Consider the following 13784-nt stretch of genomic DNA (forward strand, 5'->3'; position numbering starts at 1 on the left):
ACATCGTAGTAACAGGGAGGCGTTTGCCATTCACACAAGACAGGAATCCCAGCCAAGGGTGGGCCAGGGGCAAAGCCCACAGCAGTTGCTCCTCTTGGTTGCCGCCTCCCACATTTCCATTCTTATGTGAAGTTGCAGAGTGAGCAAAGCCGGGAGAGTGAATCACCCGCAAGAGCCAATAAAACGTTCATTGAGTCAGGCGCTGGGCTCAGAGCTGAACTCTCGAGAGCAGAGTCAGGACCAGGAGGCGGAGAAGCAAAAGCAGAGAGACTGGGAGCTTGACTATCACCATGAGGGAGATTGTTCATATCCAGGCCGGCCAGTGCGGAAACCAAATTGGAACCAAGGTATGGGGAAAAACTCTCTTAATGTCACTTTATTGCCATCACTTTCAGTAGTATATGTATATTAGCTGTGGTGGTGAGTGTCCTGGCAAATAGTATCTGATCATGACACTTGATGGATCAATGCATGATGTTCAACCATCCCTGCTTCCTTTTATATTAATGACACAGCATTGCACTTTTGTCCCATGCCCTTGGTCATCAGCTGCAATTTGCATAATCCATTCCCTTGTTATTGTTTACAGTTGGTCAGGTTTTACAATAGTTCTCGCCATAGGTTATTGGGCATTGTTTTGAGCTTAAATTATTGTTTTATATGATTTTGATTTTATTCTGTATTGTATTATTTGCTTATTTTATGCATTGTTTCAGGCACGCTGTGCCATTTGTAAGACATCCTTAGTCCCTTCAGGGAGAGGGAGGCAGAATGGTTTTTTGATTTTTTGTGTCAGGAGCAAGTTGAGAAACTGTAAGTTGATCTGGTGTGAGAGACTTGCCTGTCTACAAGGACGTTCCCCAGGGGATGCACAGATGTTTTGATGTTTTACCATCCTTGTGGGAGGCTTCTCTCATGTCCTTGCATGGGGAGCTGGAGCTGACAGAGGGAGCTCATCCATGCTTTCCCAGGATTTGAACCTCCGACATGTCAGACTTCAGTACTTCAGCACAAGGGTTTAACCCATTGTGCCACCAGGGGCTCCAGAGGCAGGGTACATAATAATAATAATTATGTAATAATTATAATAATAATAAAACTATTTTGGAGGCAGGGTACAAAAATAAAGTTATTATTATTATTATTATTATGACACAGCAAATGAGATATATATGCTGGTCAAAATAATACTATTATTTATAGTAGTAGTAGTAGTAGTAATAATAATAATAATAATAATAATAACTGGTCAAAATAATACTATTATTTATAGTAATAATAATAATAATAATAATAATAATAATAACTGGTCAAAATAATACTATTATTTATAGTAATAAGAATAATAATAATAACAACTTTTTGGAGGCAGGGTACAAAAATAAAGTTATTATTATTAGTATTTTGACACAGCAAATGAGATATATATGCTGGTCAAAATAATAACTTTATTTATAGTAATAATAATAATAACTATTTTTGGAGGCAGGGTACAAAAATAAAGTTACTATTATGATATCTTTTATATTACAAAATTAGGTATTTTTGGAGAGGTAGATTCCTTGCTGAGTATCTCAAAGATTTAAAAAGAAAGGGATCTGTCATATTGTATTTTAAGGGTTTAAGAGAAAAGTTTCATCTGCTGAAGCAAACTTTTTCGAGAGGTGGATTGTTTTGTTTTGTGGCTTTTAGATGCTTTTGAGGACTCAACGGTTGGAAAGAGCTGGAAGCCAACCCATCAAAATGGGAACTAAAACCAGACTGTTTCATGTTGACCATAAAAGGCTTTGGGGAAAAAACTGAAACCGGGGGGGGGGGGGGGGGGGGAACATACTGGAGTGGCAGAGGGGAAAATGAAGGGAGAAGGAAAAGATGAACGACAAATGAAAGGGTGGCCCGAAATAGAAAAGCTACTGGGGGATCTTAACTGTTTTCTCCTGGGTTTGAACTCTGCCTGAGAAATGCCTGGTTTCTGTCTCTTTTTCCAGCCCCACCCTGTCTCTTCTCTGCTCTGTTCAGTCTCCAGGCCAGGAGCAGGGAGGGGTGGAGAGGAGCACTGCTCAAACATGCCAGGCATTCAGCAGCTGTTGCTCCAACACATGCCTGGAAGGCCTGCTCTCTCTCTGCCAAGCCTGGGTGGCTTTGGAGAGCTCCCAATGAGGGTGCAAGGGAGTGGGGAGGGGAGGGAGCTCATGGGAGCATGGCAAGGGGTAGAGAAAGGTTGGCAGAGCTCTTGAGAAGAGTGTCACAGGGTTTGTCTCACTTTTGTCTCCTTTGGCCAAAGTTTTGGGAAGTGATCAGCGACGAACACGGGATTGACCCCGCCGGAGGCTATGTGGGTGACTCACCCTTGCAGCTGGAGAGGATCAATGTCTACTACAATGAATCATCATGTGAGTGCAGCCTTCCTGGCCAAGGGTGGTGATGTATGTGGTCTTTGGGGTGTGGGGAGAAGGTGACGATGAAGACAGCAAAGAGGTTGCTCATCCATTTCCTCTGTGTGTGTAGCTGTGCTGTTTTAGGAACCAACCATCCCATTGTTGTTCTAAACCTTCTGTACTCTCACTCAAGGGAGGTTGAAAAGGGAACTGGACCAGGGTGTGAACTATATACACCAGGTGTGGGCAAACTTCAGCCCTCCAGATGTTTTGGACTTCAACGCCCACCATTCCTAACAGCCTCAGGCCCTTTCCTTTCCCCCCTCAGCCGCTTAAGCTGAGGGAGGAAAGGAAGGGGCCTGAGGCTGTTAGGAATGGTGGGCGTTGAAGTCCAAAACATCTGGAGGGCCGAAGTTTGCCCATGCCTGGTGTCGCACTACATTGGATTTGATTTCCAATCTTAACTGCAGATGGAGAAAATGGCCAAGCCAGGAGCATTCCTCCATCCTGCAACTATGCCACACATGTGCAGAAGTGGACACTGGGCAGATGCTCAACACTTTGAGGATCTCACGTTTGTTTTGGTTTCACAGTCTAGATCAGGCCTGGGCAAACTTCGGCCCTCCTGGAGTTTTTGGACTTCAACTCTCTCAATTCCTAATGGCTGGTAGACTGATCTTATTTGTAAGACTGCACAAACATAAAGTCAAGTAGGGCTGAAATCTCCTAAGAATAGGAATCATAGAGTTGGAAGAGACCTCGTGGGCCATCCAGTCCAACCCTCCTGCCAAGAAGCAGGGAAATTGCATTCAAAACACTCCCGACAGATGGCCATCCAGCCTCTGCTTAAAAGCCTCCAAAGAAGGAGCCTCCACCATAGTCTGAGACAGAGAGTTCCACTTCTGAACAGCTCTCACCGTTAGGAATTCTTCCTAATGTTCAGGTGGAATCTCCTTTCCTGTAGTTTGAAGCCATTTTTCCATATCCTGGTTTCCAGGGCAGCAGAAAACAACCCTCCTCCCTATGACTTCCTTTCACATATTTATACACTGCTATTCTGTCTCCGCTCAACCTTCTTTCTGCAGGCTAAACATGACCAGCTCTTTAAGCCGCTCCTCATAGGGTTTGTTCTCCATACCCTTGATAATTTTAGTTGCCCTTCTTTGGACACATTCCAAAAAAATAAATTATACAGTATTTGGATTTTTCAGGGCCAGGAAAGGGATGTTGATGCTTTGTGTCCTTCTTTACCCCACTATCTGATACAGAATTTTAAAAAGTGCAAGCTTGGGTGCCACATTGTGTAGATTATCCTCGTAGAAAGATACAGTATTTTCCTGGCTGTTAATTTTCCCACACAGAGTGTATCCAAAGTCTGAATCTGGTGCTCTGAGTAGATTACAGGACTCTTTAAGAAAGTACAGGCAGTTCCTGGGGACGATATCAGTTGCTCCTTATTTCCCATTTCCTTTCCTTCACTTGCCCTGTGTATTGTTTGAGGCAGTGGAGGGCTGACCTCACTTCTGCCAGTCAACATGACTTCCAGGTTTGGTATTACAGCCCCTTATTGTTGTCATTTTTTTGTTCCTTCTCTATGAGAAAGCCAAACTTCCACTGGTTAGTTTGTGTTACCTACAGATGTATATCATATATATTAGTAGCATAACATACTGTATGCATGGCTGCTTCTTAACTTTATTTTTGTTCAGAATTTATGTAATATTTTAATGCAGGCAAATTTATTTTGGCAGAAATCAAAAGATGGGGTCCATGGGAAAACCTATTTCTGGTATATATTGAAATCAGTAAACTGAAATAGATAGAATGTAAATATACTTTTCAGAAATCTTGTTAGAAGCAACTTAAGAAACTGCAAGTTGCTTCTGGTGTGACAGAATCAGCCGTTTGCAGAGACGTTGCCCAGGGGATGCCCGGATGTGTTACCATCCTGTGGGAGACTTCTCTCATGTCAACGCATGGGAAGCTGGAGCTGACAGAGGGGAGTTCACCCTGTCTTGCAGATTCGAACCACTGACCTTCAGGTCAGCAGTTCAGTCGGCACAAGGGCTTAATCCATTGCACCACCATGGCTCCTTGAAGATATACTCACTCACACACACACACACATTGATTTTATATATATGTAGATATACTGATATACATACATACATACATATATACTGATTTTATATATATATATATATATATATATATCATCATTAAACTAAACAGATGTAGAATACAAAACGGATTTTAATTATTCTCAAAATACTTCATAAGAAAGCAAAAAAAATGAAGTTCAAATTCAAATTTACCAAGACAAACATATACACATACACATTGCTGAAGATCAAAATGCTATAGATCAGAAAGCAAACAGTATAGATATGGCTAAATGTTGATGAATGGCACTAGTCTAACCTGATACATTATTACTCCATGCAAAAAGATTATTGTTCCTTTTCCCAAATTGGCACTAGGAATGTTTTCCTGATGTCAATCACTAGTGTTGATAGGGAGAAAAAGAGTCATACAGGAGGAAGGCTTTCACTTTCCTGCTCCTGTATGCTGACATGTCCCTGTGTGCCTATATATCTGTATCAGACTTCAGCTCAGGAATATATATATATATATATATATATATACACACACACACACACACACACACACACACACACACACACACACACACTAGACTGCATTTCCCAGAATTCCTTCCCATAACTCAATATGGGTGAGTTATTTTGGGTGTTGAGGTGTGTAGAAATGTGTGTGTGTGCATATAAGTGTATGTATGTGCCTACACACATACACACACACACAGAATCCCTCCCATGTGAGTTCCCAGCAGCCCAGCAGAGGCACCTCCATGCTGCCAACAGCCAAGAGGGAAAGGAAAGGAGAGGAAGGGGAGGGGTGGATCTGGAGGAGGGTGTCCTCTCTCTCTCTCCCTCCTTCCCTCCCTCCCTCTCTCTCAATCCTTTGGGAAGAGAGAGCAGGGGGTAGTAAGAGTGATATACTGGCCACCTTTCCCTCCCTCTCTCAAACTACCTCTCTCTCAACTGTTGGTTTTTACCCATTGTGCAGGAGGGAGGGGTGGGGGAGGGTGTTCTTTTAATGTATAGTCATTTAGGTTTGTGAGGGTTTAAGTTCTTTCTGGTTAATTTTTTTTAGAGTGAAGGACATACATTGGCTTAGCTGGTGTATTGTGGCCAAATTTGATGTCAGTTTTTCAAGTGGTTTTTGAGTTATGTTAATTCCACAAGCAAATGTTACATTTATGATTGAAAGATTCTGGAAGAATGTTGTCCCACAAAAGTAACTTTCCCAACCTTGGATCTGAGTATGTGTGTGCCTGCTGCTCCCAAACCATTGCTCATTGACACATGCGGCTCTGTAATGTGTGGAAATATTGCTTGTTCTTGTTGCAGAGTCTAAAGCATTGTTTCTCTTCATTTGTGGAAAATGATGAGGACAACATTTGCAATACCTCAGCTGTCGCTCGATGGTGGCTCGCGAATAGCAGTTGCCCCCTAAATGCTAGAACCATTGTCCCAGCCCAGTAGCATGAAATCCTGCCATTCTTTGCAAATGTGAGCAGGCTAAGCTTTTGTCCTGGAAGAATTCCAGGCCGGGTAGCTCATTTTCCCTCTCCCAACACTTTCGGGTGAGGCCTACTTCCCCATCCCTGCCATTCTTGGCTCATCCCTGTGATGCTCTGCACTGTAACGATGTGCTCTAATCCCTCTGTCGCTCACAGCATTGTTCGCAGATAGGAAGGGGAAAAGGGAGTCAAGTCACACTGTGGGGGCTGGTGAAAGGGATGGCAGACATGCTGTCCCTTCCATACGCTCTGGCATCTCAGAGATTAAAATGGAGATACATCTGGCCAAGAAATGTCAGGCTGTGGTCAAGATGAAACAATTATTATGAGGAAGAACAGGCAAGCTATGGTAGGAAAGGCTGCAGCGTTTGAATCCCTGCTTAATTATGAAATCTACTGGATGAGCTTGGAAAGTCATATACTTTCAGCCTCAAAACAATGATAAATGTCTGGGTTGCTGTGAGTTTTCTGGGGTGTATGGCCATGTCCCAGAAGCATTCTCTCCTGATGTTTCGCCCATATCTATGCAGGCATCCTCAGAGGTTGTGTGGTCTGTTGGAAACTAGGCAAGTGAGGTTGATATATCTGTGGAATATCCAGGGCGGGAGAATGCTAATCAAGGTGGCCAATTGCAACATTCACCTGTGCCTCCTACAGACAAGAGTTCTTTCTCCCACCCTGGACATTATTCTACAGATATACAAATCTCACTTGCCTGTTTTCCAATGGACCTAACAACCTCTAAAGATACCTGCCATAGATGTGGGTGAAACATCAGGAGAGAATGCTTCTGGAACATGGCCATACAGCCCGGAAAACTCACAGCAATCCAGTGGTTCCGGTCATTAAAGCCATCAACAACACAATGATAAACGTCTTCTGAACACATCTTTCCAACTAAACCCTGTGACAAGTTTATCTGAGGGTTGCCATAGGTCAGTAGCAACTTGAAGGAACAAAACAACACAACTCGTGTACTTGAAATTGAATTTGTAGCAGCTGAAGTACGCTGAAAAATGTGTCAGGACTGTCCCTGCCAGACTGGGACAGTTGGAGTGGATGCCCTTTTCTTTGGGCTAAAATCTCTCTCACTTTTCAAAACAACAACCCATCACAGTAATATTTGAATCACACGTTTTATAGAGGAAAGGGCCAGTAGATGGCTGGGGCTTTCTGGGATATGTAGACCAAAAAATAACATTCTCACATTCTGACAAAATGCAAACGAAGGGTTTCCCTGACAGCAGCTGCTCAATCTCTATCCTACCAAAGGCCTGTTCTTAGGGGAAGAGGAAGGGGAAAGAGCTGTGGTTCATCAACAGCTGTTACAGGAAATTCCCTGGAGTTATCAGCGGATTGATGGTTGCAAGCAATGAAAGTTGCTCAAGAGTGCCAAATGCTGCACAAGCAAACAAGAAGACTTCTGCATGGGAACGGAAGGAAAATTTAAGGAGGGAGGGCAGAATTCTTATCTGGGAAGGGCAAAGCTCTCATCCTCCCACCCTAAATCTTTCTTTCTTTCTTTCTTTTTAAATTGCTTTCCTAATTATTAAGGTAAAGTTAAAGGTTTCCCCTGACATTAAGTCTAGTTGTGTCCGACTCTGCGGGATGGTGCTCATCTCCATTTCTAGGCTAAAGAGCAAGAGTTGTCCATAGACACCTCCTAGGTCATGTGGCCAGCATGATTGCCTGGAGCGTTGTTACCTTCCTGCAGAAGCGGTACCTATTGATTTACTCATATTTGCATGTTTTTTAACTACTAGATTGGCAGAAGCTGGGCCTAACAGTGGGAGCTCACTCCACTCCCTGGATTTGAACCACTGACCTTTTGGTCAGCAAATTCAGCAGCTCAGTGGTTTAACCCGCTGTGTCACCAGGGGCCCTTATTATTACCAGCATGGATTTTGTCTTTTCACAACAATTTCATGTTGGGTTGATATTTTCAGCAAAGTGTCTATTACATCTCCAAAATTCCTGGTGAGATAGATATAGCCAACACTCCACGTGCATACATTTGTACCAAGTGCAATCCTTTATACTTTCTTGAACTGGAACCGGAATTTTAATAACTTATGTAACAATCCTCCTGTTTAAGATTATTTATTTATTTATTTATTTATTTACTATATTTATATATCACCCCTCTCAGCCCAGAGGCGACTCGGAGCGGTTCACAAACTGGCAACAATTCCAAGCCATAACAGTTAAATAATTAAAGATGATCAGTCAATATCAGTTCCTCAAATTGTATGTTTCCATATAAGTTCAAAACATTAGGAAGAGAGAGTAACAGATGGTATTGCCAAGTGGTCATGAAAATGACATCTCTCAGACCATTTTAATTGGTAAAAAATGTGAATACTTTCCACAAAGTTCACAATCAAATGAAATATTAATAGTAGTTGATTTGGGGCCATGCTATTAAGTAGAAAACGTATAGATGCAGGAAAACTCCATTAGTTTACCACTAGCAAATTAACATTGGACAAGATCTGGAGGTCAAGCTAACATAAGTGCCATCGAGATTCTGGTCTTTGCAAACTTGACTGATAAATAACTCACACTCTGTTCAGCACAGCTGGTTCTTTTGGGGATAATGGATCATGGCCTCTTAGGATCAGAATCTAATCAGAGTAGCAGAGTTTATTTGTATACATGCACACAAAATTTGTTCTTACAGCTTCTTCGGTTTATTTCGTGTCTTCCATTTATTCAAAAGCACAAAATGGGAATTCCCCTCCCCACACGAAACTCAGCTCAACATGAAAGCCTGTGCACTTCTTCTCTTTCTCCTCCTCCCTCCCTCCCTCGCACCCACAATGCCTTACATTCACTCATCCTGTTTAAATCTGAACATTCTAAACTGTCAATGAGTCAATCATGTGACCTGCAGCCCCTCCCACTGCTTTAGGTATATAGAGATAAGGAAACTGCAAATCAAATAAGACATATACTTCAGTTTATAAAATGACACATTAAAAAACAGACAAACATCATATAGGGGAGGCTTGAGAAGGTTGCTTCCCCCAAACTGGTTCTTTAATAATCTTGTGAAAACTGGAGCTCTTAGATAGGTTTATACTGGTGGCTTTTATTACATTGTTCCCACTTTTGTTTTACTTCATTATCATGTTAGTAATATTCACACTTGTCTCTGGATATTGGGTTCAAAGTTTCTATTGTTTTGCTTTTAACAACCACAGCTTGCACATCTACATATTTGTACACTTACCGAAACCTGTTATATGACATTTAAAAAGAGTGGTATTGACTGAGATCTCTGTGGGATTGTGAGGCATTGGGTGTTACAGATGCCTTGGGTGAATGTAAGCAAAACTGACTTGCAAAAAAACAACAACCCTCTTTCATAATAAAGGGAGGAGCCTAAGGTGAATGAATCAGTGCCCAAGGCAATTAAGACTTTTTCTAAACAACTATGGGAAAGTTAATACCTTGTTATTGAGATCATGAAAAAATAATAATAATGAACTGATGCACAGATACATTAAGCAGCTGGGACTGAATGAATGAAACTAATGTCTGTATAGCTGTAGACATCACTCCATACAGAGCTGTTTTTCCTTTCTTTGCAGCCCAAACATATGTGCCCAGAGCAATTTTGGTGGACTTGGAGCCTGGAACCATGGACAGCGTGCGATCCGGTCCATTTGGACAACTTTTTCGGCCCGATAATTTTATATTTGGTATGTTAACACTTTTCTGTTACAAACACTGTTGATTTGTTAAGTATATTAGGCATTGAAATGCAAGAGAGTCAAAGTTTGGAAATCATTGCTTACTTGTGGTTTTGATTGTACATTAAATCATGTCAGGGGTTGGACTGAGTGGTCCGTGGGGTCTCTTTCAACTCTATGATCCTATGAAACGAGATGATGCCACAAATCTTCCTGGAGATTGCTAGTGTGTTTTTGTGTAGCCTGCAAAATTATTAGAGAATGCATTCAGCTGCAGCCCAAGAATGCTCAGGCCACAGTAAATATTCAAAAATATAAATTGCCACATGACTGTTGTGTTTGCTGCCACATTACTGTCCTTTTGGAAATTTCTGAGGAAGGAGCTGCTGATTGTATGGTTGTAATGCTAAAAATGAACACTAAAACAATATGCCTGAAATGGGAAGAGGCACCCAAACTACAGTTAACTTCCAAATGTACATTGCTCAAGAGCTCTTCTGGGAGGGATACTTTATATTTATATTTGGTTTTATTTTTAATCTGGATATATTTACACAGTCAAGTTGACATTATTGAATTCCAGAACCTAGTCTTCATAACACCACAAGTGTACAGTCTGTGAGTTAACCACAGAGGACCGTGTCTGTGAAATGGTTGCTTATGAGACTACATGATCTGTAGTGAACAAGGAGCTGAGTCACAAGAAGTAAAAACAACCACCTCAGTGTTGGGTGATATCATATCAACATCATAGCTGACCGTGCACTTGGAGTTTCCCACATTTCTTTTCATGTAGCAATAGAAATAGCAACTCCTTGAGCAATCCCTTCACTCATCAGGACTACAGCATATGGGAAAAGTGGATACAAACTAAGTCCCAAACATCACATTAGTTAATGTCTCTTTTGTTAGCATCCCAGTGCAAAATAGCAGATTAGATGCTGTCTGACAGCAGCATTTTAAGCATACTTATTTAGAAGAAATTTCAAGTCTGAAATGGAAATAGTAGGCATGCTTAACACATATAGTTGCCATTAATTTAATATGCAACAACAGTCATCTTAGCCACATGTTCTTAGCAATATTTCAGGCATAATACTCTTAATAAGGCACAAAAGCAGTCATCCCATTCAACAAAGGTGATTTACATATGGAAACAAAACTCAGTGTATGGGTATATTGATATATTGAGAGTGCTGGGTGGCAAAGGATGGATAATATATGCTCTGTGTTCCTCCTACAATATCATCATGTCTCTATGAGCTTAGGGGTGGAAACTTAAAAAAAATACTTTTGGCATAAAGTTTTGGATATTATTTGGCAGTGAAAGGAGCTTTCAGTGTTAACAGAGCAGTTCATACATACAGTATCAAAATAACAGAAATGTCAACATGACACGGTCATGTTGCTTTTGGTAATATTGAGTTTACTGTTCATGACACACTACATCTTTTCAAATCTTCCTGCTTTTATTTTGTTTTGTCATCTCAGGACAAACTGGTGCTGGAAACAACTGGGCCAAAGGACATTATACAGAAGGAGCAGAGCTTGTGGATTCAGTGCTTGATATAGTAAGAAAAGAATGTGAACACTGCGATTGCTTGCAGGGATTTCAGCTCACTCATTCTCTTGGAGGAGGAACAGGCTCTGGGATGGGCACGCTGCTCATCAGCAAAATCCGAGAAGAATATCCTGATAGGATCATGAATACTTTCAGTGTCATGCCATCGCCTAAAGTCTCTGACACTGTGGTAGAACCCTACAATGCCACACTTTCGGTCCACCAGCTGGTTGAAAATACAGATGAGACCTACTGCATTGATAATGAGGCGTTGTATGATATCTGTTTCCGCACTCTGAAGCTCACCACTCCAACGTATGGAGACCTGAACCACTTGGTGTCTGCTACAATGAGTGGTGTAACAACATCGTTGCGTTTTCCAGGCCAACTAAATGCTGATCTACGTAAGCTGGCAGTAAATATGGTTCCATTCCCACGTTTACACTTCTTTATGCCGGGATTTGCTCCCTTGACAGCCCGAGGGAGCCAGCAATACAGGGCTCTCACAGTCCCAGAGCTCACTCAACAGATGTTTGATGCCAAAAACATGATGGCTGCTTGCGACCCAAGGCATGGAAGGTATCTGACGGTAGCCACAGTCTTCAGAGGTCCCATGTCTATGAAAGAGGTTGATGAACAGATGCTGGCCATCCAGAACAAGAATAGCAGCTACTTTGTGGAATGGATCCCAAACAACGTCAAAGTGGCTGTTTGTGATATAGCGCCCCGTGGTCTCAAGATGGCTTCCACCTTCATTGGCAACAGCACAGCGATTCAAGAGATCTTCAAAAGAATCTCAGAACAATTCTCCGCCATGTTCAGAAGAAAAGCCTTCCTTCACTGGTTTACGGGGGAAGGAATGGATGAGATGGAGTTCACAGAAGCAGAGAGCAACATGAATGACCTTGTGTCCGAGTACCAGCAATATCAAGAAGCCACAGCAAATGATGGAGAGGAAGCATTTGAAGATGATGAGGAAGAAATTAATGAATAAGGTCAAATAAATCCTGTTCCAAAAATGCTCAAGTCTGAATAGCTAGCACTTGCTCAACACTTTTCCAGGATAGTTTTTAGGACTCTACCCAAGAATCTGGGTCTTCTAAACCTCTACTGACTTTGGAGTGGATGTTTTGCACTCTGTACCACATAATAATCAAAGATTCTGCTCTGGACTTCAATCATTTATTCTCCTGGATTGAGAATTTTGTCTGAAAGTGTTAATGCAGGTAATAGGAGACATATTTAAAAATGTCCCTGTTTCAGAGCAGAATGTGTGTTTTTTTAAATAGCTATTTTCTTGAACTGTGAATAAAAATAAGCTCAGGCTGCAGTCTTATGCACAGCTCCTTGACGCAATGGGATGTGCATCTAAGTAAACATGTTTTAGACTTGCAGTGAGTTAATATTTTGAGTGCTGTTCTGTACTGAGTTGCTGGGAACAAATTCTGTTAATAAAAATAATAGGAAAAGGCATCTCTAATCTTTCATATAACCTATCTACAATTTAGTGTTGAAAAAGTGACATTTTAATGGCAAGACAGGGGAGGAGAGCCTCTTTGAAGTGGGGGATGTTTAAGGGATCAAACACATTAAATGTTGTAGTAGAACATCTTTGGTTGACACTGGAAAATGCTTGCTTTTCAAGTGCATCTTACAGAAAACTAGATCAGGGCCTGGAATGAACAGAAGTGGGTTGCTTCCCCTCAATTGTTTTTTCATCAGACCCCCTTTTTTCTGGCCAAAAATGAAATGAATTCCTTCTCTTGTAGCATCTAGGTCAGTGGTTCCCAATCTTTTTTTGACCAGGGACTACTTGATCAGGGACCGCTTTGACCAGAGACCGCTTTGACCAGGGACCACTCTCAACATTAGCCAAAAAGGGTTACAAATCAATTTTTCTCAACTTTAGATTTGGTTTGGTTATTTGGGTTGCCAATTCAGAAAACCGCACTGGACAGACCACATCAGCTCTAATTTCTGGTACAGAACATAGGCCACCAGTAGTAGTCATCTGCTCGCCCAGAGAAAACCGTATTTAATAATCTAGAGCTGATGTGGTAGTAGCAATATTTCGTGGGTAGTCATCCTCTACTCTCCTGACATTCCCGTTATCTTGGCACTATAACAGGGTTTTGCAAGACCACATGGTTTCGAGACAAGAGTGTAATAATGGTGAAACCTGGACCACATTTTCGTTCTTGGGGACCACTGGTGGTCCACGGACCACAGGTTGGGAACCACTGTTCTAGAGGTTGCAATTTTATATCTAAAAAGACTGCAGCTTCTGTGCACTGTCTAGTAAAGTAGACCTGTAATCACTCTAAGTCTTGTTTTAGTTTTAGGTGGTCCATGCCACAAACTCCAAGTCCTAGGAGAAGAAAAATGCTCCCTTGCCCCTCATACTACAGCAGTTGCTCTCCACAGTTCAGGCTGTTACTTTTACCATGGGTTCACCACACCATGCGTACCTTTACCACGGGAGGGGAAATTTCCAGCTGGCAATTTTTAGGGTCATTTCATGGCATCCAACTAAGATATAGTCATGT

At 41.7% G+C, this 13784-nt stretch overlaps 1 protein-coding gene across 1 annotated transcript; it reads left to right on the forward strand.

Moving 5' to 3' along the window:
• The first annotated feature begins 112 nt into the window (after positions 1-112).
• Positions 113-12711, forward strand: TUBB6 (tubulin beta 6 class V). The gene is made up of 4 exons (XM_060775024.2): positions 113-347; positions 2285-2393; positions 9576-9686; positions 11169-12711. The coding sequence occupies exons 1-4, from the start codon at positions 291-293 to the stop codon at positions 12230-12232; spliced, it is 1341 nt and encodes a 446-aa protein (XP_060631007.1). The 5' UTR covers positions 113-290; the 3' UTR covers positions 12233-12711.
• Positions 12712-13784: the final 1073 nt, after the last annotated feature.

The sequence above is a fragment of the Anolis sagrei genome, chromosome 4 (genome assembly GCF_037176765.1).
Source record: "Anolis sagrei isolate rAnoSag1 chromosome 4, rAnoSag1.mat, whole genome shotgun sequence".
Taxonomy (NCBI): Eukaryota; Metazoa; Chordata; class Lepidosauria; order Squamata; family Dactyloidae; genus Anolis; species Anolis sagrei.

What these genes read in the sequence shown, in the direction of transcription:
- TUBB6 (XM_060775024.2), top strand. Translation starts at nt 291, where the DNA reads ATGAGGGAGATTGTTCATATCCAGGCCGGCCAGTGCGGAAACCAAATT. An exon ending in GAAACCAAATTGGAACCAAG is followed by an intron (nt 348 to 2,284) that starts GTATGGGGAAAA and finishes CTTTGGCCAAAG; the next exon opens with TTTTGGGAAGTGATCAGCGA. An exon ending in CTACTACAATGAATCATCAT is followed by an intron (nt 2,394 to 9,575) that starts GTGAGTGCAGCC and finishes CTTTCTTTGCAG; the next exon opens with CCCAAACATATGTGCCCAGA.